The 26,787-nt window shown below is 45.8% G+C and overlaps 1 protein-coding gene across 2 annotated transcripts in view; it reads right to left on the bottom strand.

Moving 5' to 3' along the window:
• Positions 1-25,019, bottom strand: part of DNAAF2 (dynein axonemal assembly factor 2) — a 41,691-nt gene extending 16,672 nt beyond the window's left edge. The window contains exons 1-2 of one of the 2 annotated variants that reach the window (XM_061612624.1): positions 22,788-25,019; positions 22,539-22,682 (exon numbers count right to left, since the gene is read on the bottom strand). In XM_061612624.1, coding sequence (XP_061468608.1) covers positions 22,539-22,682; positions 22,788-24,893 — 2,250 coding nt within the window. In that variant the 5' untranslated portion in view covers positions 24,894-25,019. Of the gene's footprint in view, positions 1-22,538 lie in introns of both variants that reach the window. The other variant, XM_061612622.1, reaches the window with a different exon arrangement.
• Positions 25,020-26,787: the final 1,768 nt, after the last annotated feature.

The raw sequence follows: 26,787 nt of genomic DNA, 5'->3' as shown, positions 1-26,787 counted from the left end.
ACACAAAAATCTATTTTGACATAAAGAACAAGAGAGAGCACACATGCAAGAGTGCAGAGGTCATCAATTGGTTCTCCCTTGCTTAATAGTAATAACTTCATTCTGGAGCTGCAAAAATGACCATCACTCTTTGACATTTTCATATATTATTCATGCAAAGTCACCAATGACTGGTATTAAAGTTAGATTAAGAAAGAAAGGGGGGAAATAATCAAAAACCTAACCCAAACCAGTAGTCATAAGTGTTGAAAGGTCTGCAGTGTGTTGTCTATAGTGCTGAAAAATCTGCACCAGCTGGCTATTACTTACTGAGCAAAAAGGTCAATGTCTTGTTGTTGACATATAATATCCTACCAGGATACCAGCAGACCACCATCCCTAGCACAGAGCAAGCTAGCATTTATGAACTTCTCAGGAGACCTTGCTGGTTGTTCACTGACCAGCAGATTGTCATTTGGTAGCAACACAAGAGTAGACCTTCTCAGTGATAACACCTGTCCTACAGAATGACCTCCTTCAGTTAATTCATGAGGTGGAGACAGTTATGACTTTTAAATTTCCCTAGAAACATAAACGTTTATGCAAACAATCAATTTTTTTTAATTCTCTATATTGTATATTGCTCAGTTTTATTTGTAATATATACTGTTGTTTTGCTTTTAAGGAAATTTTGTCGACTGTTATTGCTGTATTTTTACTGTTTTTATGTGAACCACTTAGGGATTTTTCTAATATTAAGTAGTATAATTTCTTTGTTATAAATAAATAAGTGCTGGAAAAATATGCCTGCTAAACTGCTTGCCACTGCTTAATGCATTTTCAAAAAAAAGAACATGAAAGGATGAGGAAACATGTTCTTTCTTGGTACGGACAGACTGCCACCATTAAAAGCAATATGTGACCAAGATTAAACTTCTTAATTCTAGCCTCCCACTAACTTTATCAGATAAAAGGCATAAAAGAACGGCAAAACGCTTATTAGCACGTTTATCTGGCACAATAAAAAGCCACAACTGAGTGCAACTACAATGTAGAAAGCAATTAGAAAAGGGGTTCTGGCTGTACCGCTGTCTTCGAGTTCTGCAGTGACACAATTCAGAATGACAGTGGATGTCACAAAGAAACAAACGCTGAGAAAAGGTGAATCAATGTTGAGAACTAAGTATTAGGCATTCATGTTGTAGACTATTTTCTATGGCATTCCAAATGAAACAGCTTTTAATGAAACCCACAAAGGCAGCAGCATAAGCCCTGCAGGATCACACCAAAGACCCATCTAGCCCAGCATCGTATTCTCACAGTGGCGCACTAGACAGATGCCCCTATGGGAGGCCCTTAAGCAGAACCAGCGTGCAGCAGCATTCTCCCTATTTGAGATTCCCAGCAATTGGTATACAGTAGGGCCCTGCTTTACAGCGTCCCGCTGATGCGGCGCCTTTCGTTTTCAATTTTAAAGGTTTTTTTTCCCCTTTTGCGACGTTTTGCGACGTTTTCACGTCATTTTCGCGCAACGCGGCCCATTAAAGTCAATGGGGTTCCGCTTTACAGCGTTTTCTGCTTTACGGCGGGGGTCCGGAACGGAGCCCGCCATATAAGCGGGGCCCTACTGTACTGTACAGAGGCATATTACCTCCAACAGTGGAGGCAGAACATGGTTATTGGCACCGTTAGCCACTGAGAGCCTGCTCTTCCATGAATCTGTCTAGTCCTCTTTTAAAAGACATCAAGCTGACAACCATCACTACATCTTGAGGCAGCAAATGTGCTGCGTGAAGGAGTACATTCTTTTCTGAAACTTCTAACATTCAACATCACTGGATGGCCCCAGATTCTGGTATTATGAGAGAGGGTGAAAAACACATCATGACTATTATGCACCTCTATTACGCCCCCCCTTACTACCCTTTTCTCTAAACTAAACTAAAAAGCCCCAAATGCTGCAATCTTTCCTCATAGGGGAGTTGCTCCATCCCTTTGATCTTTCCGGTTGCTTCTTCCTGAACCTTTTCCAGACCTACAACATCCTTTTGGAGATGAGGTGACTAGAACCGTACACAGTATTCCAAGTGTGGGTGGAACAAAGATGTGTATAAGGAGATTATGATAATTGACAGTTGTCTTTTAATCCCTTTCCTAATTATCCCTAACATGGAATGTCCCTTTTTCAAAGCCTCTGCACACTAGGCTGGCATCTTCATTGAGCTATCCACTGCAAGATTTCGTTTCTGGTTAGTCACCACTGGTTCACACCCCATTAGCCTATGTGAATTTTATTTTTATTTTTTTTGCCCCAATGTGCATAACTTTACACTTGCTTACAATGAGTTGCATTTGCCATTTTACTGCCCATTCACCTGGTTTGGAGATATTCTTTTGCAGCTCCTTACAATCCTTTTCGTTTGAACAATCTGGTGTCATCAGCAAGCTTAGCTATCTCACTGCTCACCGCTAACTCTAGATCAGTGGTTCCTAAACTGTGGTCCGTGGATCATCAGTGGTCCACAAGCTTTATTCAGGTGGTCCACGGGATGTCTGCATTAAAGATTTCTATTTATTTTTAATAGTATTTTATTAACAGTATTTTATTGCCTCTTATTTCGTATATTATATTTTACTGCATTACTATCTGAATTCTATGGAATGCAGTAAAATACAATACAGCAAAAATACAATTAAAAGTTGTGCAGCATCTAGCACAGTGCACTGTAACTGAGACAACAGGCACAAATCTGCCAAAACCCTCAGCAGTTTTGACGTGGCCCATTGGGGGGAAAAGTATGGGAACAGATACCCATCCTTGGGGGATTTCCACTTTCTCCCTCCAGTGGGAGAACAGTCCATTTATTCCTACTCCTAACCGGTTACTGACCTGTAAGAGGACCTCTCCTGACAACTAAGCTTACTCAGGAGTCTAACATTATTGTTATCCAAAGTACAGAATAGCTGCAGAGCAAACCTAGCATCAAATATGACCATCCTAACAGCCCACTGTAAATCCATTCAGATTACTAATGCTGATTTGGGACAGTGGGTATTAAAAATGATTAAACGCTGTGGATGTAGTTTATTTTAAAAAACAACAACCTGGGCATTACTTAACCAAGGAGGATTCATTGCTTATACACCCCAGCTTCCAAATGGCTTGGAACCCACTTGTCTATTACATCATTGTTGAAATACAAATACATGGAAGGACCATCTGCTTTTGAATCAATTTAAATATCTGGCAGAGTTTGGCAGAAGAGTTGTAGGGAGGAAGAGACAGAGAAAGAGGGCTCTGAAGCTGTATACTGTGGTCGTGTATTCTGAGGGATCCACAGCAGTTTGATTGGAAGGGGCATGGCCTGACAGCTGTTGTGTGCAACTAGGCGCAGCCATGTGGGCTGCGAATTTTCATTCTGTTTCCTGACTCCTGAGCAGCGCAGAGGGAGCTGTGCCAGCTGGTCCACAGGATATACAAGCAAGCCAGCTTTCAGGAAGTGAGCGAACAGAGAGAGTTAACAGGAGTTTGACAGCGGAGGTTAAGGGGCAGGTCCCTAACATTTTTTCACTTGTATGGTGCACCATATACCAGTAGGACTCTCCTATTTACCCTGAAGAAGGGCAGGACAAAGCACAGGCCATTCCAATACAAGTAGGAAGAGAGAAAGAAAAGGCAGTAGCGACTATGGACGGGTGGTGGTGGTGGTGACCTGCAAGGTGTGCAATGTTTGCTTTCTTGCCTGAGAACAACATGGCGTACATGTGCAACAAGTGCAAGCTGGTGGCACTATTGTAAGAAAAAGTTGAGGGGCCTGGAATGGCAGGAGGCCACACTGAAGAGCATGAGATTAAGAGTTCTTAGATAGAATGATGGAACAACAACAGCAAAGAGAAGTACAGGAGGTGGAAGGCCAACAGCATGTTGAAGTGGAAGAGGAGACTGTTGTGGAGAGCTACAATGAAGTGGAGGAAACTCCATGGAAAAGGGTGACAGTGAGGAGCAGAAGAGCGACAAGACATCCAACACCAGTGGAACTACAGAACCGCTTCCAGGCACTTGAGGATGAGACTAGAGGCCAGTCTGCAGTGGAAGAATTACAGGAAACCCCACACAATAGCACATGAGAGGCTAAAGCTCAGTCAAGCAGAGGCAATGAAACCATGCCCCACGACAAAAAGAAGAGTAATACTGGTGAGAGACTTCCTACTGCATGGGATTGGAAACCAACTATGCCTAGAAGATCCATGGACTCACCAGGTATGCTGCCTTCCTGGAGGACAAATTAGAGATGTGATGGAAGGGTTGCCATCACTCATAAGACCCACTGACAGATATCCCTTTCTGCTCTTCCATGTGGGAAAGAATGATACTGCCAAGCAGAGCTACAAAGAAATCACAGCAGACTTTGAAGCTCTGGGAAGGAAACTCAACCACTTTGGAGTCCAGATAGTTTTCTCATCCATCCTTCTGGTACTTAGGAGTGGAAACGGAAAGAAAAATACTCCGGGTGAATGACTGGCTACGAAGGTGGTGCTGACGTGAGAGATTTGGATTCTGGGACCATGGGCTGTGTTTCCTGGAAAATGGATTGCTGGCAAGTGATGGGTTGCACCTCACAAGGACTGGGAAGAATGTGTGTGTATACTAATGCCTATGGGAAACAAACAGGACGAACTTGAACTCTTAATACAGGAAAGTAAATATGCCTTGATAGGTAAAACTAAAACTTGGTGGCATGACTCCCATGACTGGAACACAGCGATTGAAGGATATAACTTGTTCAAAAAGAACAGAAGGAATAGAAAAGGAGGCAGAGTCGCTCTATATCTTAAAAATATATATCCCTGCACAGAAATACAGGATGATGAGCTTGGTACCTCCACCAAGAGTATCTGGATTAAAATAAATGGGGAAAGAATAAAAGGAACATGGTGGTTGGAGTCTATTACCAACCACCCAACCAAGACAAGATGAAACTTTTGCAAGGCAAATTGCCAACGTTACAAGGAGGCATGATGGGGGACTTCAATTACTCCAAAATCTGTTGGAAGACAAATTCTGCCAAACACGGCCCCTCCAAGAAATTCATGACTTGTGTTGGAGTTAACTTTCTCCTACAGAAAGTGGAGGAAGCAACCAGAGAATCAGCTATCCTTGACTTGATTCTAACCAACAGAGATGACTTGGTGGATGAGTGGCAGTTACAGAAACTCTGGGAGAAAGTGACCATGCTATATGAGAGTTCTTGATTTTAAAGGAAGCAAAAGCTGAGGTAGCCATACACATACCCTGGACTTCAGGAAAGCTGATTTTAATAAACTCAGAACTATGATAAGGTTCCATGGTAAGTGACCTTAATGAGAAAAGGAGTCCAAGATGGGTGGGAGTTTCTAAAAGAGGAAATTCTAAAGGCACAATGGCAAACAATTCCATCAAGGAAAAAAGGGGGAAGACAGAAGAAGAAGCCAGCGTGGCTTCACAGAAAGCTTAGAAATGACCTGGAGAAAAAGGACACATACAGAAAGTGGAAGGAAGGTCGGGCCACAAAGGAAGAGTACAGAGAGGTAGCATGGAATTGCAAAGATGGAGTCAGGAAGGCTAAAGCTGAGAATGAGCTGAGGCTAGCGATGCTAAAAGCAACAAAAAAGCATTCTTCTGGTACGTCTATAGTAAAAGACAGAGAAAAGAAACGCTGGTAGAGGTACTCAATGAGGATGGCAAAATAACAACAGATGACAAAGAAAAGGCAGCAGTGCTCAATTCCTACTTTGGCTCAGTCTTCTCCCAAAAGAAGGTCTATGACCCTCCTGGGAAATGCAAAGTTGAAGGGGCAGGATTGTAACTTGAGCTTGATAGACATATGGTCAAGGAATACCCAATCACTTTGAACGAGTTCAAATATACAGGGCCTGATGAACTCATCCTAGGGTATTGAAGGAACTGACTGAAGAACTCTTGGAACCACTGACTATTATTTTGGAAAATATATTTCAGCTTTAGCAAAGCTTTTGACAAAGTGCCCCATGATATTCTGATTAGCAAGCTAGCTAAATGTGGGCTGGATGGAACAACTATCAGGTGGATCCACAGTTGGCTCCAGAATCGTACTCAAAGAGTGCTTATCAAGGGTTCCTTGGCAAACTGGGGGGAAGTAACAAGTGGGGTACCACATGGCTCGGTCCTCAGTCCAACGCTCTACCACATTTTCATTAATGACTTGGATGAGGAAGTGCAGGGAACCCTTTTCAGATTTGCAATTGATATAAAATTGGAAGGGATAGCTACAAAAAAGGGATCTTCATAGGCTGAAGCACTGGGCTGAAAACAACAGAATTAAATTTAACAGGAAAAAGTGCAAAGTACTACACCTAGGAAAAAGAAACCAAATACATAGTTATAAGATGGGAGATACTTGGCTCAGCAATACGACATGAGAGAACAATCTTGAGATTGTTGTTGATCACAAGCTGAACATGAGCCAACAATGTGATTGTGGCTGCAAAAATGGCAAATGCTATTTTAGGCTGCATTAACAGAAGTATTGGTTCTCCTCTATTTGGCACAGGTTAGGCCTCATCCGGAGTCCAGTTCTGGACACCACCCTTTAAGAAGGATGAAGACAAACTGGGTCAGGTTCAGAGGAGGGCAATAAGGATGATCAAGGAACTAGAAACAAAGCCCTATGAGGAGAGACTGAAAGAACTGGGCATGTTTAACCTTGGGAAGAGAAAACTGAGGGGAGATATTCTAGCACTCTTCAAGTATTTGAAAGGTTGCCACACACACAGGAGGGCCAGGATCTGTTCTTGATCATCCCAGAGTGCAGGACATGGAATAATGGGCTCACGTTGCAGGAAGCCAGATTTTGGCTGAACATCAGGAAAAACTTCCTAACTGTTACAGCGGTACAACAATGGAACCAATGACCTAGGGAGGTGGTGGGCTTTCCAACACTGGAGACATTCAAGAGGCAGCTGAACAGACACCTGTTGGGTATGCTTTAGTTTGGATTCCTGCATTGAGCAGCGGGTTGGACTTGATGGGCTTATAGGCCCCTTCCAACTCTATGATTCTCTCTCTCTCTCTCTCTCTGATCTTCCAACTGGCATTCTAAAGGTTTGGTACATGAAAGATCGGGTTCACTGTACCCTTAAATGTATGCCTGGTTCAGCTGGAGCTTGAAAAGTAAACACAGAGGAACTCCACACAGCTGAAGACTGACACATGGTCCCAGTGCCACCATGTGTAAATGAAAAGGAATCATCCTTTAAAATATTTATGCACAATGCCTCTCACATCCCTAAAAATCAACCCATGCTTGCTGGAGAGAATATACAGAGCGAGTAACTTCATTGCCTATGTGGTGGTGATAACAAGAGCAACACTTTTTTCTCTTTTTTAAGAATAAATCATGTTTCACCATGGAGAATCCCTTAAACATCCAAGTGCCAACATCAATCCAGCTGGCATTTCTCCACTCATTTGGAAACCACCAAGATTTGGCATTTTTGCTGTTACCAGCAAAACTTGAAATTGCTCAGTTTTGGAAAGAAACAACTAGGCTAGCATGTAATCTATGGAGCACCCAATACAGAAGCCAATGATCACGGAAAAACTCTCACACCACAGAAACATAGCAAGGCACAGGGAAAACCAAAATATTTTGGGTTGCCATGTGCACCACTCTATAACATGCAAGTTAAATGAGTATAATGGTATTTATATATTTATTTTAATATTACTAAAGACATGTGCTAGATAAAACTGCAAGCCACAATTTGGGTTATGTAAGAAGAGGGTGGGTTTTTTTCTTGGATTATTTGTGAAAGGTTTTCATGTAGATGAGCACAAACTTGTTGTTTTAGTGAATCTGTATTTCCTTGTTCATGTGCAGTCATAATTCTTGTATAATACAGAAAAGAAATAAAGAAGTTTAAAACAGAAGAATTTTTAGTCTTCCCCTTCCAGATGGGGGATTGGCTCTCTTGCTCTGTAAGCAAGCACCTCTTGCAAAACTCAATGGCACAGATATAAAGCCAAGATAAGCACAAGCCTTTTCCCTATGCACAAAGCCCCTTTGCTTCTCCTTCTCCACAAGTGGAAATTAAACCAGGAAGACTCTAATTAACCATAGCTTCCCATTATGATTACCAACTTCAGAACAAGCCAGGGTCTTAAGCCATGATTTGGAGATGGGTTGGTGTCCTGGCTTGTTCCAAAGCCGTAGTTTCTCAGTTCAGACAAAATAAAAAACCCTGGTTAATTAGATTTCTAGCGTGAGTGCCATACATCACAGGGGGCTGTGTGTGCAGGCAAAAAGTTCATACGTACCTCAGCTTAATAAGCAAAGACATGATTGTCTGTATGCTGCCTAAACTACTGGAATAAAACTAGGGCTTGTATTCTTCCCCACCGCAGTCTGCTTCATAACCCAAGTTCTGAAATTAGCTTGTTGGATTAAACCTTTCTGGGCTTGTGGGCATATCTGCAAACTGGAGAAACTTCTGAGCACCACATACACACTACAACCAAACACATAACTCAACCTATTCTACTGACCATAGAATGCTTCTTTCAAGTCTAATTTCAGCAGGGGTGGGGACCTCTATGCACGTGAACATCAGAAGCACCTGCTGGATCAAGCCAGTGGCCCATGTAGTCCAGCATTCTGTTCTCACAGCGGCCAGCTAGGTGCCCAGTGGGAAGTCTGAAAGCAGGACCTGAGTGCAACAACATTCTCCCCACCTGTGATTCCCAGCAACTGGTATTCAGAGACTTACTGCCTCCAATGGCACCCATGACCACCACAACGGCAACCCCTCGATTAAACTATGGTTAAGGCTAACCATGGTTTGTCCAGGTTCTGCAAACTGCAGCTAGTCAAAAAAAGAAGCTTACGCTTCTGATCTCCTCCTCAAAACAACACTGCGGGAGGGAAGGGGGTGGAGTTTGTGAGTTCAAGCTTCATCCCTAACTGTTATGTACAAACAAGGCCATTGTGACACATTGTTTTCTGATAGGTGAAGGACTTACAGTTGGATAGTATTGCATTTGGGCAGGAGACTGGATGAGTTCCAAATGATCCAAAAGACTATGATTTTCTTGGGAGAATTAGGTTATCCAGTCATTAAAAGAGCATCTGCTCACCATTTCAACTAATCTATGGATAGCATAGCACATAATGTCCTGGGAGAAAATGTGATAGTCCTTTGGTACTTTCTGCTCATTATCTGTGTCAAAGACTCTGGCCTTCTTTTAAGCTAAGGGACATTTAATTGACACCCTAAGAAATGTTGAAAACACTCCTTAAAATGTAGGCTGCCTGGGGCTTAGTTATTATCTTTTTTGTAGGGAGTAGAATCCTTTCCCCTCCAAATTCCACATATTTATTTATTTATTTATTTCATTAAACTTATAGACCGCCCCATAGCCGAAGCTCTCTGGGCGGTTCACAAGAACAAGAAAACATCAAAAATACAATAAATATGTAACAATATAAAACACATTAAAAATTTAAAATGTTAAAAAGATTAAAACAATGTCAGCGCATACTAAACGTATTAAAATGCCTGGGCAAAGAGGAAAGTTTTAACCAGGCGCCGAAAAGACAGTAATGTTGGCGCCAGGCGTATCTCCTCTGGGAGGTCGTTCCACAGTTCGGGGGCCACCACAGAAAAAGCCCTTTTCCGCGTTGCCACCCTCCGAGCTTCCCTATATGTAGGAACTCAGAGGAGGGTCTTTGATGATGAGCGTAGTGTACGGGCAGGTTCATATCGGGGAAGGCGTTCCAACAGGTATTGTGGTTCAGTGCCGTGTAGGGCTTTGTAGGTTAAAACCAGCACTTTGAACCGGGCCCGGAAACAAATAGGCAGCCAGTGCAGGCGGGCCAGAATCAGTGTTATATGGTTGGACCGTCTGGTCCCCGTTAATAGTCTGGCCGCTGCATTCTGCACAAGCTGCAGTTTCCGGACCGTCTTCAGAGGCAGCCCCACGTAGAGTGCATTGCAGTAATCTAATTTCGAGGTTACTAGCACATGAACTACTGAAGCGAGGTTCTCTCTGTCCAGATAGGGGCATAGCTGGGCCACCAGCCGAAGTTGGTAAAAAGCACCCTGAGCCACCGAGGCTATCTGAGTCTCAAGTGACAGGGATGGGTCTAAAAGGACTCCCAAGCTACGAACCTGTTCATTCAGGGGGAGTGTAACCCCATCCAGAACAGGTCGAACATCCACCATTCTGTCAGGAGAACCACCCACCAGCAGCATCTCAGTCTTGTCTGGATTAAGCCTCAGTTTGTTAGCTCTCATCCAGTCCATTGTCGCAGCTAGACATCGGTTCAGCAAGTCGACAGACTCACCTGAAAAAGATGAAAAGGAGAAGTAGAGCTGCGTGTCATCAGCGTACTGATGGCAACGCACTCCAAAACTCCTGATGACCGCACCCAGAGGCTTCATATAGATATTAAAAAGCATGGGGACAGAACTGACCCCTGCAGGACTCCATACTGGAGGTCCCAGGGCTTCGAGCAGTGCTCCCCAAGTACTACTCTCTGGAGACGACCCACCAAGTAGGAGCGGAACCACTGCCACACAGTACCGCCCACTCCCAGATCAGAGAGTCGTCCCAGAAGGATACCATGGTCGATGGTATCAAAAGCCGCTGAGAGATCAAGGAGAATCAGCAGGGTCACACTCCCCCTGTCTGTCTCCCGACAAAGGTCATCATACAGGGCGACCAAGGCTGTCTCCGTGCCAAAACCGGGTCTAAAACCCAACTGAAATGGATCCAGATAATCGGTTTCATCCAAAAGTGTCTGGAGCTGGTCGGCAACCACTCGTTCCAGGACCTTGCCCAGGAACAGAACATTAGCTACCGGCCTATAGTTGTGAAGATTTTCTGGGTCCAGGAACGATTTCTTCAGAAGTGGTCTTACTATTGCCTCTTTCAGGAGGCTAGGGACCACTCCCTCCCTCAATGAAGCATTAATCACTGCCCTGGCCCAGCCGGCTGTTCCATTCCTGCTAGCTTTTATTAGCCAAGAAGGGCAAGGATCCAACCTAGAAGTGGTTGCACGCACCAGTCCAAGCACCCTGTCAACGTCCTCAAGCTGTACCAACTGAAACTCATCCAAAAAATTAGGACAAGACTGTGTGCTGGACACCTCATTCAATTCTACTGCTACAACATTGGAGTCTAAGTCCTGGCGGATGCAAGAGATTTTATCCTGGAAGTGCCTAGCAAATTCATTACAGCGCGCTTGCGATGACTCCATCATGTCCGTAGGGCCAGAATGTAATAGCCCTCGGACAATTTTAAAAAGCTCCGCTGGACGGCAGATAGATGATTTAATGGTGGCAGCAAAGTGTTGCTTCTTTGCTGCCTTCACTGCCCCCAAGTACAACTAAGTATAGGCACTTACCAGTGCATGATTGCATCCATCAGGAGTTTGCCTCCATCTGCACTCAAGCCGTCTCCTATGCTGTTTCATCGCTCTCAGCTCCAAAGTATGCCATGGAGCTGCATGAGCTCTACACCGAAGAGGGCGCACAGGGGCGATCGTGTCAACCGCCGGGGTCATTTCTGCATTCCACAGTTCCACCAGGGCTTCGACAGGAGCACCAGCCTTTTCGACCGAAAAACTCCCCAGAGCCCTTTGAAAATCCTCAGGAATCATTAGTCTCTGGGGGCGGACCATCTTAATGGGTCCCCCACCCTTGCAGAGGGAAGAGGTCGCTGTAAGTCTAAACCTCAACAAGCGGTGATCTGTCCATGACAAAGGGACCGATGTAAAGTTCCCTACATTCAGATCACCATCTCCCTGTCCAGTGGCAAAAATTAAATCCAGAGTGTGTCCTGCTGTATGTGTTGGGCCAACAGCATATTGAGACAGCCCCATGGTTGTCATGGAAGCCATGAAGTCCTGAGCCGCCCCAGACAAGGTGGCTTCGGCATGAATGTTGACATCCCCCAGCACCAAAAGTCTAGGGGATCTCAGCATTACATCCGAGACCACCTCCGTCAGCTCAGTTAGGGAGTCCGTTGGGCAGCTGGGTGGGCAGTACACCAACAGAATCCCCAATCTGTCACGTTGTCCCAACACAAGATGCAAGCACTCCAAACCAGTAGCCACATGGACAGGGTGCTTGGAGAGGGAGATGGAACTCCTATAGACCACAGCCACCACCCCTCCCCGACCCTCAGATCTACCCTGATGCTGAACCAGATACCCCGGGGGGCACAGCTGGGAGAGACTAACTCCTCCCTGCTCACCCACCCAGGTCTCTGTAATGCATGTCAGATCGGCTCCCTCATCCACAATTAAATCGTGTTTGAGGGAGATCTTATTTTGTACCGATCTGGCATTTAAGAGCAGCATCCGAAGATCTGAGAGCTGGCTGATAGGACAACCAAAAAACCTGTGGGTGCGAGGAAGACCGGAACAAGGCACAGTCGTTAACTGCCTGGGCCGAGTTCCCCTCACCTGGCAAGACTTCCTCACAACGCCATATCTCCCTCTACCCGTCACCACGCCAATTGGGGCCCCCACAGATCTCCCCACTTGACCCTGAAACCTCTCACCCAGGCACATAATATAAAACCTTAAGCACACACGCAATTCACAGACACATATACTCTCATCACGCGCCACACCACCACACTCCCACCAAAAAACAAAGCTATAAACATATACTGACAGAACCCTGCCAATAGCTCTTCTCCCAAAAAGTAAGAATTGGGCAATGGTGACAGTCAGAGAACAACAGCAGCAAATATGGAATTTATACACATATCAACTAATAATAACAACAGTAATTATGGAATAAAGATACAATGATACAGACTAATTTTCCCAAGAGTCATCATCAAACTGAACAAGTTCCCATTTCTGCATTAAATAATTAGTGTTATTAATCCCTTTTTGCAAGGGTTGGTATTCATTACAACTACCTCCAACACATTCTTCAACAATTCTCAGCTGCTCACGCGCAACAGCAATTGGAAGAGATCTGCAGTGTCCAGGAACTACTGGTGCTGACTAGGGGCTGATGGAAATTGCAGTCCAAACCAGGTTGGGGAAGGCTGACTTCAGAAGTCACCAATACATTCAAGCAGAGTTCTATTGGCCAAGCAGTCTTTCCCAAAGGTTTTTTTTTTTAAAAAAAACAGCTGGGGCAATGCCAGCATTCAAGTCGATCCCGACTTATGGAGACCCTATGGATAGGGATTTCATGGTAAGCGGTATTCAGAGGGGGTTTCCCATTGCCTCCCTCTGAGGCTAGTCCTCCCCAGCTGGCTAGGGCCTGCTCAGCTTGCCACAGCTGCACAAGCCAGCCCCTTCCTTGTCCGCAATTGCCAGCTGGGGGGCAACTGGGCTCCTTGGGACTATGCAGCTTGCCCACGGCTGCACAGGTGGCAGGGCACGTAACCCCTGAGCCACTCACTGTGGGGTGATCTTTAGTTGGCCCTTGACACCAGGAGACACAAGCGGGGATTTGAACTCACAGACTCTGGACTCCCAGCCAGGCTCTCCTCCCCACTGTGCTATATGTTCTCCAACATAAGAAGCATTTCCAGTTGCCATATGACAGCTGGAGGTGAGACTAGAGAAGGGAAGAGTTGTTGTTGGAATTATTTATACTATAACAAGAAAGGTGCCTGGTTTCTTCAACCAAGAGATGGATAATCTTGAATCTCTCATTCCTCTGTGAGAATGTCACTCAATAAACCCTTGCTTTTCTTCTAAAAATGCACCATTACTTGAAGGCTTCATGTTTGGACTCTGCTTGTCTGTGTTTCTACAAGCTTGTATTCCTGCAGCGTTTCCCAACTAGTGGGCCACCGGATGTTGTTGGACCACAATTCCCATCTTTCCTGACCATTGGCAATGCTGGCTGAGGCTGATGGGAGTTGTGGTCCAACAACATCTGGTGGCCCACTAGTTGGGAAAGGCTGCGGCCCAGAGGAAGAATGACCAGTATCACCTATATAGATTCCAACAGTGATGCCACTGCATTATTTTTAAGGTCTTAAACCAGTACTGTCACTAGAAGCTAAAATTATGAAACTGAGGTCATCATACTTTGGACACATAATGAGAAGACCTTATTCACTAGAAAAGACAATAATGCTGAGAAAAACAGAAGGTAGTAGAAAAAGAGGAAGGCCAAACAGGAGATGGATTGATTCCATAAAAGAAGCCACAGACCTGAACTTACAAGATCTGAACAGGGTGGTTCATGACAGATGCTCTTCGAGGTCGCTGATTCATAGGGTTGCCATAAGTCATAATCGACTTGAAGGCACATAACAACAACAACAACAACAAAGACTCTGCCTCCTCTCACTTCAATTATTCCCCAACATGGAAAGAAAGATTAGTAGGATTTCTTTGAGGCAACAGATTAGTTACTTAAAAATTCAACAACAAAAAAGTTCTGAGCAGACTAGCTGAATAAATATTTAGCACAGAAGAGAAGTGATAAGAGCCAATAAATGCAGCTATTTTGAAATGTATGGCAACCATAAATACCACGTCAAGAACCGGTCCAGCGACTCACATAAGGACCCACGTCCCATCACTGGCTATGGAAGGCAAAGATTCATGAGCACAGCTGAGTCACCGTTGCACAGTCCTTGCTCACTGGGCCTTCACGTAGAAGATGGTCTGTTCAATAAAGAATTGCTTTGCTTGTTGCACTACTTGGCTGAAAAATGTGATGAACTGAAACCAGTCATCTGCAATTTTATCTTCTCCAGTTTGTAGTCCTCCTCACACCCTGCAGCAATGCCTGACATAAGGAGTTAATGGTTTCTGTAAACCATTAGATTAATGACCTTTCACCAGCCTCTGAGAGAAATGCCAAAGTTATTTTTTACCTCCCTGTCATCAATGATCCATACTAGATGAGATAATAAAATTTAAACATTTTTACTCAAAAGGGCATATGATCTGTTGAAACCCTATTTAACAAACTCCTGGCCTTTAAGTAACCTCTGAATAAAAGGTCACATTGCCTCTCTAAAAGACGCAGCCTATAGCAGTGGGGAAACTCCATATTGAGGGCTCAATCACAAAACAATTTCCCAGTTGGAGAGGCAGACAGGACAAGAATAGAAAGAAGGTCAACGAACACCCCACCACAAGATAAGACCCTCCACAGTATGCTGGGCTAAACTCCAACATGGGAGAGAATCGTTCAAGGCCACAAGAGAAACACCAGAGTAAGAATAATATAGGTGTCTGCTGCCAGAAACAAGACAGAAGCCCAAACAACAACAACAAATGTGACATAATAAACAGCACTCTTACATGGTGCAGAGCAGCACCACAAGGGGGTGTGCTCTGGGTGTGTGCTCATAGGTGGCGATGTGCTTAGAAATTCTTATTCTGCTTGTCTTCTACTAGTTTACAACACTGGCTTCATTTGGTCACTTCACTCTCAGTCAAATCAAAAGCAAGCAGCAGCCTGTCTTGGATGAGGTCTCACTCTCCTTGAAAGCTCAGGTTTGCACTCTGGGGGTGCTCCTAGATCCAGCTCTGAACCTGGATGTTCAGGTGTTGGCTTTGCCAAACGTCACCTGACATTCCAGCTGCACCTCATCCTAGAGAGGTCAGATCTGCTCAAGGTACCCCACATCTTACACGGCAACTGGACTAGCCTTTGAAAAGTGTTTGGAAGCCTCGGCCGGTCCAGAAAGGTGTGGCCAGACTGTTGACTAGAGCCAATTAAGAGGAACATGTGGCTCCCTTATTACAATAGCTTGACTGGCGGTTCCAAGACCAATTCCAAGCACTGGATAGGACTTAGTTTCCTAGACTGGTGGGCCAGACTGTTATCTCCCTCAACCCTCGCAGGCCAAGCTTGACAGGGGAAAGTGTCCTGCTAAACAGCCCTATATAAAGTACAGGGTTTATTTGAGTTACTATTGTCATGCTTTATTCAAACGCTCACATAAATATTACATTATATGGCAATGCAAGTGGTATTTTGGAGCCACAGGGTCCTGACAAATGTGGATTCTGCCTCGCCAGAAGGCACTCAGGGCTCCTACAATCCAGAATAGTTCTATCAGTACCCTATAAGGAAAAGAAATGACCCAACGATCAGACTGAGTGGTAGAAAAAGGAAGGGAATTTTTCTTCAAGAAGGAAAAAAGTATAGCAATAGGGGTTAGCAAGGAAGCTAAACCTGTATCCGGTCTCTCCTCTGCAATTTTAACACTAGCTTTCCCCCCAATGCAAAGTAACGTTCTAGGCATCAGAACTCCACAGAGAATCAGTCTACGGATTCCATGAGCTTTCAGGCTGCTAAGATTCTTCACAAAGGTGCTGGTAATAACAGGAAATGCTGCCTTCCAGGAACAAAGTGAAAACTGAGCTAGTCTGACTGTCAAAGCAGATAAGGGGCACATTTTATGTTACTTCTCAGTTTCCGGACAAACATGACAACGAAACTCCAAACGACAACACAGGTGTCAGGAATGGGAGGACACCTTCTGCTGTTGACCTCGAGAAGAAAAACTTTATAGCAGATTACATCAGTAGCAATGCAGCTTCAGGGACAAGGCTTACTGCAAGACATTCTTTAAGGCAGCCTTTCCCAACCAGTGTGCCTCCCGATGTAATTGGACCACAATTCCCATCTTTCCTGGCCATTGGCAATGCTGGCTGAGGCTGATGGGAGTTGTGGTCCAACAGCATCTGGAGGCACACTGGTTGGGAAAGGCTGCTTTAAGGAGTTAGGGTTAGGCATGCAATATAGGACTCTGAAGTGCTTCTGTTTTGACAGAAACAGGGACCATGATTCTCCAACTCAGTCCAAAGGAGATCAAATGTACTCCTGATGTAAAGCCCTGAGCCTGGGTTCCTGAGGAATTTCCTTTCTCCCACACACGCTTGCTCAACTATTACATCATCCTCAGAGGTCCTTCCCCGAGTCCCCCTGCCTTCAGAGGTGAGCAGGATGGGAGGAGAGTGCTCAGGGTTTAGGTATTTTCTGTGGTGGCATCTTGTTTATGGAAAGCTCTCTATAAGGCACCTATGTAATTTATTATTATTTATTAGATGTACATCCCACCCTTCCTCCTGAAGGAGCCCAAGACAGCAAACACATCAGCAAAACAACTGAACAACAACGAAAATATCTAACACCAGTTTCTTTCATACTGTGACCTCCAGGTTGCCAGGAACAGTCTCCTTCAGCCAAACAATGCCTGAGTAAACAGGTATGTTTTAAAGTTCTTCCTAAAACTCAGTAATGATGGAGACAGATGCAACTCACTAGGGAGGGCATTCCACAATTGGAAAGCCACCACTGAAAAGGCCCTGTCACAGGTCACCACCGACCAGGCAGCACCACCAACAAGGCCTCATCTACCAATTGGAGGGTCCAAGATGGCTGAACTGTGGAAGGCGCTCTTTTAGGTACTTGGGTCCCAATCCATTTAGCAGTTTATATGCTAATACTGACACCTTGAATTGGGCCCGGTAGCTCACTGGCAGCCAGTGCAGCACTTTCAGGACCAGTGACATGTCCCATTGGGCTGCCCCACTTACCAACCTAGCAGCCACATTCTGTACTAGCTGCTGCTTCTGGACTGTATTCAAGGGCAGCCCCACACACAGTGCATTACATTAATCCAGACTGAAAATCACCACAGCATGACCAACTGAGGCCAGACTATCCCAGTCCAGGAATGGCCATAGCTGGCAAAATCAGCCTGAGCTGGCCATAAACATGTCTAGCGACAGAAGCCACTTGGGGCTCTAGTGACAAGCTGGAATCCCAAGAGTACTTCCAGACTATGAACCTGTTCCTTCAGGGAAGTACAACCCCTTCCAGAAGTGGTTATACACTTAATTCCCAGACACTGGAACCACCCATCCACAGCACTTCTGTCTCATCGGGATTCACCTCAGTTTATTGCCTGTCATCCAGTCCATTGCTGCTTCTACACAGTTGTCCAAAACCTTCATAGCTTCTCCCAATTCAGATGGAATGGAGAGACAGAGCTGCGTGTCAACAACACACTGAGGACACCATGCTCCAAATCCCCAGATGACAGCTCTCAATGGTTTCAGACAGATGTAAAATAACATAGGAGACAGAATGGATCCTTATGGGACCCCACAGCCCAAAAGCCATGGAGCTGAGCAACAATCTCCCAGTACTACTTTCTACAGGATAGCGGCCCTGCAGGTAAGAGCGGAACCACTGTAATACAGTGCCTCCAACTGTCACCTCCTTCAGTCTCTCCAAAAGAATGCCATGGTCAATGGTGTCAAAAGCTGCTGAGAGGTCAAGGAGAACCAACAGGATCACATTGCCCCTGCCTCTCTCCCAATAAAAGTAAACAAGTAGGGCCACCAAGGCTGTTTTGATGTCGAAACAAGGCCAGAAACCAGACTGGAATGATCTAGATAATAAGCTTCCTGCACTTCCGGGAAGGGTGAGTTCGGCTGTGCCTGCCTTTGAGACGAGCTCTCGTCTCAGAGGAAGCTTTTTCAGTTTTAAAATCAGTCAGAACTTTTTTTCTGACTGGTAAAGACTTTCTCCCGGGCAGGGAGAAACGTAGAGATTAACCACAAAAGCCTGTGTTTGTTGGGAGGACTGGATTTCATTAGTTTATGAGAGAAGGTTCAGCCAGCAGTGCCGGACGGACTTCCAAACAAGCTCTAACTGGTTAAGCGACACGTTTATCTTTTCTTCAAAGGAAAACGGATTTTAACAGGCAAGCATCCTTCTTTCTATTTTTATCATCTGGTTTAAATTGTTGCAGCAAAAAGAGATTTGTCAATGAATCAGCTATAAAGAATCCCTGGGTGAGTTATAACTCTTCTCTTTCATTCACGAAATTAAGGAGGAAAGAAATTGAAAAACCTTATCTTTGTTATTATTGCAAAAAGCTGGCCTGGAATTTGTGCATTTTAAAGATACAAACGGATGAGGGATTTCTATTCCGAGGAGAAAAAAAATAAATAAATCTGATTTATAAACTTTTGGAGTATTATATGTCTGGGACTATTTTTTTTTGGTCTATTTCATTTTGACGAATCTGCTTGTTCACGATGCCACTAACTGTTTTGATGCTGTGAACTAAATTTGTTTTGCATTCCTGAACATATAAGAGATAAGGCAGGCTGTGCTGTCTACACTGTGATGTCATCAGGCTTGGAATATTAACCCAATTGTTGCTGGAATAAGAAGTGGTTGTTGTTTTTCTTCGTGGTTTTAAGAATGGCAATCAAGAAAGTGGCTGAGATCCTGGAAGTAACTATGCTTCAGAAAATAATGGATGAGATTGAGATAACGAAACAAACCCTGAGACAGGGTAGACAGGAGATGAAAATTGAATTTGGCAAAATGAAGCAGGAGCTTAAAGAAATAGGGGATCTTGTGAGAGAGGAGGTTGATGAGATCAGAGATACAACTGGACAAGCATTAGAAGATGAAAAAAAAAGAAAAATTAAAGGGAAGATGCAAGCCCTGGAGATTGGAACAAATGTGGAACTAGAAAAAGACTTGGAGTTTATGGATATTAGAGATAAAATTTATTGTTTGGAATTCAACGTTGTCTCTGAAGAAATTAATGAAGATATTAGAGATAAAGCTATCAATGTCTTGGATAAATTTCTGGACTGGAATGATGTGATGGAGCTTGACACAGAAAAAATCTATGGAATTAATTACAGATATGTGACCATGGAAAAACTCTCAAGAGATGTGCCAGTGCATTTCGTAAAAAAGAAGAACAGAGATATGACTTTACAACAATATTTCAGCAACACATTCAGAATTGATGGCAAGGAAATATTTGTGATAAAGGAAATTCCCATCAGACTCTTATTATATGACTATGGCTATGACAGCAAGATTATTATGGGATATTGATAATGGAAGAATGGCTACTGAAATTATTGGACTTAACAGGATTATTGAAGATGGAAGATGGAATTAACATTGATAATGGAAGAATGGCTATTGAAATTATTGGACCTAATAGATTTGATGAGATGGATTAATCGACATGTTTATTTGGAGAAAAATTGATAGATATATTTCTCAAGGAATTGAAACCTCTCTTTGACTTTTTGTGGAAAGGATAAAGTAATGTTTATGAGATTTGATGATTAATTAAGATAACTACTGGAGGAAAGTGATTTTGTAATATAAATTAAGAGACAGGATTGTTATATATTGTATAACTGATCTGCGACAAATCGGAAGTCAACATTTTATTTTATTGTTTAATTATTTTTGTTTTGTTTTGTTTTGTTTTTGAAAATTTGAATAAAAATTAATGATAAAAATAATAATAATAAGCTTCCTGCAGCTGGCCAGCCACCACCCTCTTGATCACCTTGCCCAGGAAGGGGATATTAAAGACTGGACTGTAGTTTTCCAAAACCTCTGAATCCAGGGAGGACCTCTTCAAGAGGGACCACACCACTGCCTCTTTTAAGGAAGTGGGCATAATTCCTTCCCATAGTGAGGCACTGACCACTCCCTGGACCCATTCAGTCAATTCCCTCCTATTAGGTTTTACCAACCATGATGGACAGGGATCAAGAGATTTATCTCTTTCAGAGTCAGGTGAAGACATTTTTTAAATGATGTTTCTTACTTATTTTATGCTGAGACTGTTGTTGGTGCTGCTGGTTTTTAAAAAATAATTTAGTACAGGCGGGCCCCACTTATACGGCAGGTTCCGTTCCAGACTGCTGCCGAAAAGTGGAAACTGCCGAAAAGCGGAACCCATTGAAGATAATGGTGCACGTTGCGCAAAAATGACGTGAAAATGGCGCGCGATGAGCAAAAACCACTGTAAAAGCAGAACAAGCACCCTAAAGCGGGGACTTTCCCTAACTGAAAGCCGCCGCATTAGTGGAACGCCAAAAGGCAACGCTTTGTAAAGCAGGGCCCGCCTGTATTAATTTTATTGTTATTCGCATATTTTAATTACTATAAGCAGCTCTGACAGTCTTACAACTGCTAGTGGGATATTAAATCTCTGCAATACATAAACATAATAGTCAATCCTATTCTCTCCTTTTTGGGGACAAGAGGACAAGAATGTGAACACAAAGGGCTCCTCCATATGATCTATTTATTGCACATTCATCCCAATTTTCTTGCACACAGCTTAAGCAAATGATTATAGCTAGTCTTTACTGAGCACTTGTTCTGATTCGTTTGCAAGGAGCTTATACAACAACAAGCATTCATCCTGATTTGCTTGTGGGGCATTTATATGGCTTTCTGTTAGTCATTCATCCACCCCACACTTTTCAATGCATTTCCCTGTCACTTTCCTAAATGGACTTTTTGTGGCTCTTTCATAAAGTGGTTTTCTTGCACTGGGGCAACAGAGCACTTTAATCTACTTTGTCACAAATCTAAATTTCCCAGCATGCACTTAAATCCCTCCCACAAAATACTGACAATCTGAAGATGCTCTAAGCTGAAAGGCTTGTTTGTCTTACATGTTTCTAACCTTCATGGGGATGCACATCAGATGAAAACAGGAGAGCCCCTGCTCAAAAATCTTAGGGCCAAACCAGAAGAGATAGATATAAAAGAAGATAAGACATTTATTTTTAATAGCTGCCGCAGGCCACCACCAACATCTATTTTTGTAAGGGCTGTGGTATAAAGGGATTAACTTTTTCCTGCCCTGCAGCAGTCCTGACAAAAACTGTCTTTAACAGCAGCTATTAGCCCCAAAAGAGTTGTGTAGGTAGCCATCAATACGTAGCCAAGGGAGGGGGCAATTTTTATCATCACCCCATCCCAACACATTTTGGTCCCAAAGAGCCATCCACAAGTAATAGCTATGAACAATAAGAAAACCACCACAGCACTTCAACCTCAGCATCAGGTGCAAGAACAGCCTGCTGGATCAGGCCAGTGGCCCACCTAGTCCACAATCCTGTTCTCACAGAGGCCAACCAGATGTCCCAATGGGAGACCCACAAGCAGGACTTGAGTACCAGGCATGCAGCCAGCCTAAAAGTTGGGGGAGGGATGGGGGGGGGGCTCCTGTAATAAATTTAATGATTAATTTGACAGGCGATTGGGGGTATTTTAGGGGGGTGGGTCCCCCAGCACCTCCCCAACTACAGGCCTGCCGAGCACAAAAACACTCTCCCCTCCTGTGGTTTCCAGAAACTGGGATACAGAGACACACTGCCCCAACAGTGGCTCTAAAGACAGCCATAAGTAGTAGCCATTGATAACATGAATTTGTCTAATCTTCTTTCAAAGCTGTCCAAGTTGCTGACCATCACTACAACTTGTGGCAGCAAATTCCATAGACCCAGATTCAAATCCTGCTCAGCCATGAAGGTCACTGGATCTGAATTCTGAAGGTCACTGAATTTACTGGATCAAGGTGTTGTTGTGGGAATAAAATTATGGGAAAACAAGTGAGCATACAGTGCCCCAAGTTCTGTAGAAGAGCAAAATAAAAACAAAATAAATAGTACACCAGAAATATAACCATTTACAAGGATTCTGCTATACTCTGCAGGTGGGTGATATGAAATGTAAATTACCTGCAAGGAATCAGCATTTGAGCCAAAGTACAACTTTGTCCAAAGTCCAGTGGTCTCAGGAGACTTGGTGAGGGAGATGACAGCATTACTGAGGGACACGTCAAGTTCAAACTCAGGAGGACTCAGTTTATTTTCTGGAGGAAACTGCAAGAGGAACATGTAAGAAGCAGAGTCTCTGCTGGAAAAACTAACCCTGTAGTAATTTGTTCCTACCTCCCCCATGAGGCTCTGGGGAACAATGCCTGGTACCTCTAACAGCAGGGTCAAGGACTTGTCATCCTGAGTGCAGTGAAAAGGAGGGCACAAGGGAGCTGTGCTTGCAGCACGCACAGGAGAGTCCAGGAAGCTAGCAGAGGTTGTGAGAGCATCTGTGTCAAGGCTGAGGCCTGTGGTGGACAACAGAGGAGAATCTGAGGTTCTGTTTCTGGGGCACGGTGGAGCAGGCACAGAATCTTCCACATGGCTGATGGTATTGGGGGACACAAGTGGCACAGTAAGGTCCCTTCCTGTAGAGAACTCTGGCCTCTGATCTATATTAGAACAGTCAAGGCACAACGCGGTTGCCACAGAGTGATCCATGCTGTCGCAGAGGTCCACACATGGTGCCATGGTGTCGCTGGGGCATGGTGGGGGCACGGCGCTGGTGAAATCGGGGCCTTTATTAAGATCCATGTCGGTGCAGGAAAGCATCTGACTTACTCCTGTAGCAGGGTCGGTTGTGCTGGAGTGTTCGGGAAGCTCTACCTTGGTGTCAATACGCACGGAAGGAGCAGGGGACACCGAATCGATACCTTCATGCCGAACAGATACATCCAGGGCACTACTACTGCCAACGTTGGCACATGGCGGAACATCTGGAGGACTATTCTCTTTGCACACTGGAGGAGCGGCGCTACAGTTAGCAACGCAGGGACCCGCCGGGACGATTTCCACAGCACACAGCGGAAGCTCGGAGGTGTTAGAGCCCGCCCGCACGTGGCCTTCAGGAGGCGCCGGGCTGCTCATAGCAGGACACTGGGGCACATCGGAAGTATCACCCGGACGCGTTGAGGCAACGGCCGCAGGAGTGGTCGGAGCTATTTTTACGGCACACACCGGCGATACCTCCACGTGGGTAACAGGAGACGCTTGCTCGGTATCCTGGAGAAGGCCCGCGCTCTCCACAGCCTGGATCGAGGCAGCGTCTTCCTGCATAACTTTGCAAGAATTTGAACTGCCGCTTTCCGACGAGGGCGCCGGTTCCTCTTGCTCCTCCTCCTCTTTCTCTAGCGAGGCCTCGTCGCTGGGGAGATATGCCGGGCCGGGCTTCCTCAGGACGGGCAGCGTCACCACCAGCTGCTTTCTGGCTTTGTTGAAGGTGGCCCGGCCGCTGCCCTCGTCCACCGCGTAGGGCAAGGGGAGGCGCAGGCGGTAGGCGGCGGGGCGCTGCGAGTCCAGCTGCAGCTCCTGCTCGCGGATCTCCAGCTGGGCCTGGGCAGCGGAGCTGAGCAAGGGCAGCTCGACGGTCACCACCAGCTCGCGAGGCACCGGGCTGGGCGCCGAGTCTCGGCTGTAGCGATAGTCCTGCAGGTCTACGTAAGAGCGGTGCTGGAGGGTCCAGCGCGGCGTGGTGGCGGCAGCGGGCGGCGGCGGTCGCGAGGGGGGGGCCGCTTCGCTCGCCGGCTTGGGCGGCGGGTAGCTGTACGGGGTGGGGAAAGCGGGAAGCGGGGAGTCTCCTTCTCCCCCGTCTGGCGGCTCCTGGGCGCCCCCGGGGAGCGGCGTCCGGAGCAGCGTGGCGTGCGGGACGCCCTTGTACTTGGTGCCGCGGAGAGGGACGGCGTTGGCGCGGTCCAGGCCGGGCGAGAAGTGATTCTCCACCGCCTCCAGGGCCGTGTCGTCCACCAGGCGGCGGAAGCGGGGCGAGCGGGCCGCCAAGCGGAGGGCCTCCGGGTGGAAGACCACGTCGTAGACCAGGCGGTGAGGCCCGCGCTGGCCGTCGCGGCGACGACCCAGCTCCTCCCTACCCGGCGCCAGGCAGTGCGGAAGGGACCAGCGGCTGCCGCCGGGCTCCGGCCGAGACTCGGGCCGCCCCACCTGCGGGTTGCTGCAGACGTTGAGGTAGCACCGGCGGGTGCCCGCCTGGCTCGTCCGCAGCACCCAGCCGGGCTCCGGGTGGATAAAGCGGGCCTCGACGCCCCGCTGGCGCTCCAGGGCCGCCACCTCGGCCTCGTAGATGGCCCGCTGAGCCGGGTCGTTCAGCTCGGCCGCGTACTCGGCGAAGAGGCTGCGGAAGCCTTCGTCCTGGAAGGCCTTGGTCAGGCGCTCCACCTCATCCCCTGTCAGCTGCAGGTCCTCAAGGCTCGTACGGCCCGTCATGGCTCCCGGGGCGAGAGACGCCGCGCAGAGGCGGGTACAGAAAAAGGGGAGTCGGGCCGCCGCGACCCCTCAACACCGTTTTAGGGAAAGGGATGGCCGGCCGGTCGCTATGGAGACGGAGTCAAACGGCGGCCTCCGAGCGTCCGGGATGGGGGTGGGGGTTGTTGCTACAGAAACGTTCCTAACAAGATGGCGGCTGCGTGTCTGGTTGCCATGGAGATGTTAGGCCCAAGAGAACGGCGCCTCTTCCCTGCCCGCAAGAATTGAAAAGGCGAGTCCTGTAGCAGTCTACTAAGTTCTTGGAGTAGGGGCCTTGCTCTGCCTTGGCTTCTCCCGTCATCAGGGCCAGTTCCATGTTGGCACAATGCTCCTGGGGCCTTCCTTGCCCCAGTCTTCCCCACAGCCCTCCCGAGGCAGAGCAATACTGTACTAGTGGCTTCTCCTTCTCTGGGAGGTCTGGTGTGGAGCATTGGGCTCCATGGCACTGCCCAGCGAGAGCGAGTGCGGGAATCTTTGCCCACTGTCTGGTTGGCCACTGTGTGAACAGGATGCTCGACATTGGCCTGATCCAGAGGGCTCTTATGCTCTTACCCACTCATGCACTCAACCCGTCTCCAGAATTGGCAACCCCTGCATAAGACAGTAGTGGCCATTTTTTTGCAACCACCACTCATTTACATGGAGATGATAATATTCTGGTGGAAAAACAAATTGGGTTTAATCAGGATGTTCTACTCTAGATTGCTGTTTAGTATTGTTGCACTTAGTAGAGAAATACACAGAATGAAAAAAGGCAAGCTGTTTACAGACTTTGTAGACTTAAAATCAGCTTTTGATCTGATCTCACATGAAAGATTATGGAGCAAACTGAAGCAGTTGACCCTGAACAGGAGACTGCTGTTCCTGATCCAAAGTTTGTATCAAAGTACATTGGGTCAGGTGCAATGCAGCAACAGCAGTCATTTATGTGAGATAGTGTCTTCCACAGGTTGCATCTTAGCCCCCACTGTTTAATTTATACATTTCTGCCCATTAATTTGAGCTCCATAACTGCTCATCCTCCTAAATAAAACTTCTTCAAAGTATGTATCCTATTATGTGCAGACAATGCAATTTTAATGTCACAAGCTTGGATAGGTCTTAGATGACTGCTCACAGGATTCACAGATTACTGTAGGCAAGAATGTCTAAAGATAAACTGCATAAACAAAGGTCAATGTTTTCCAAAAAGAAGATGAAATACTCCCGGTCCATGAGTGGACACAAGTTAAAACTCTTACAAATATATTGGGATTCGGTTTTTTTCATTTTCCAAGTGTACTGTGCACGTTAAATTAGCAAAGGCTGAGCGCACAGGCGAAGCAATCCTTAGGTTTTTCTATACAAAAGGAGGCAAGTATGTTCCAGTGGCTTTACAAGTGTATAAAGCAAAAGTTACCAGCCAGATTCTGTATGGAGCCTCAATCTGGTTCCCTGGGCTTAAATTTTTTCTAGAAGGAACTCAGTCCCTTTTTCTTAGAGCTACATGGGGTACACACAAAGATGTTGCTAACGCTACCCTCAGTTTGGAAGCTGGACTCAATTCATTCATCAGCTTAGCATGGACATATTCTGTTCATTATTGTTCTTCCACTTCTCCATTGTCTCTGGTTTATCAGGTGCCACTTGATTCTTTTATGTCTGCTTGGAAGAGAGCTAATTGGTAAAATGAGTACTCTTGGTTTGTCTCCTTATCTCTTGCCCTTGGTCCCAATGCAAGCTAAATCCATTGTTAAATAGAGAATAAGAGATATGAATAACCAAGAGCTACGTGCCTTACCAAATGGGTCTTGTTCACTAGACTCACTGGGCCTCACTTGATCTGCTTCTAATCAATGTATGCCATACCTACACT

Source organism: Rhineura floridana, chromosome 2 (genome assembly GCF_030035675.1).
Source record: "Rhineura floridana isolate rRhiFlo1 chromosome 2, rRhiFlo1.hap2, whole genome shotgun sequence".
Classification (NCBI taxonomy): domain Eukaryota; kingdom Metazoa; phylum Chordata; class Lepidosauria; order Squamata; family Rhineuridae; genus Rhineura; species Rhineura floridana.
The sequence above is the reverse complement of the archived record's forward strand: the minus strand, read 5'-3'. Positions and strand labels throughout refer to the sequence as shown.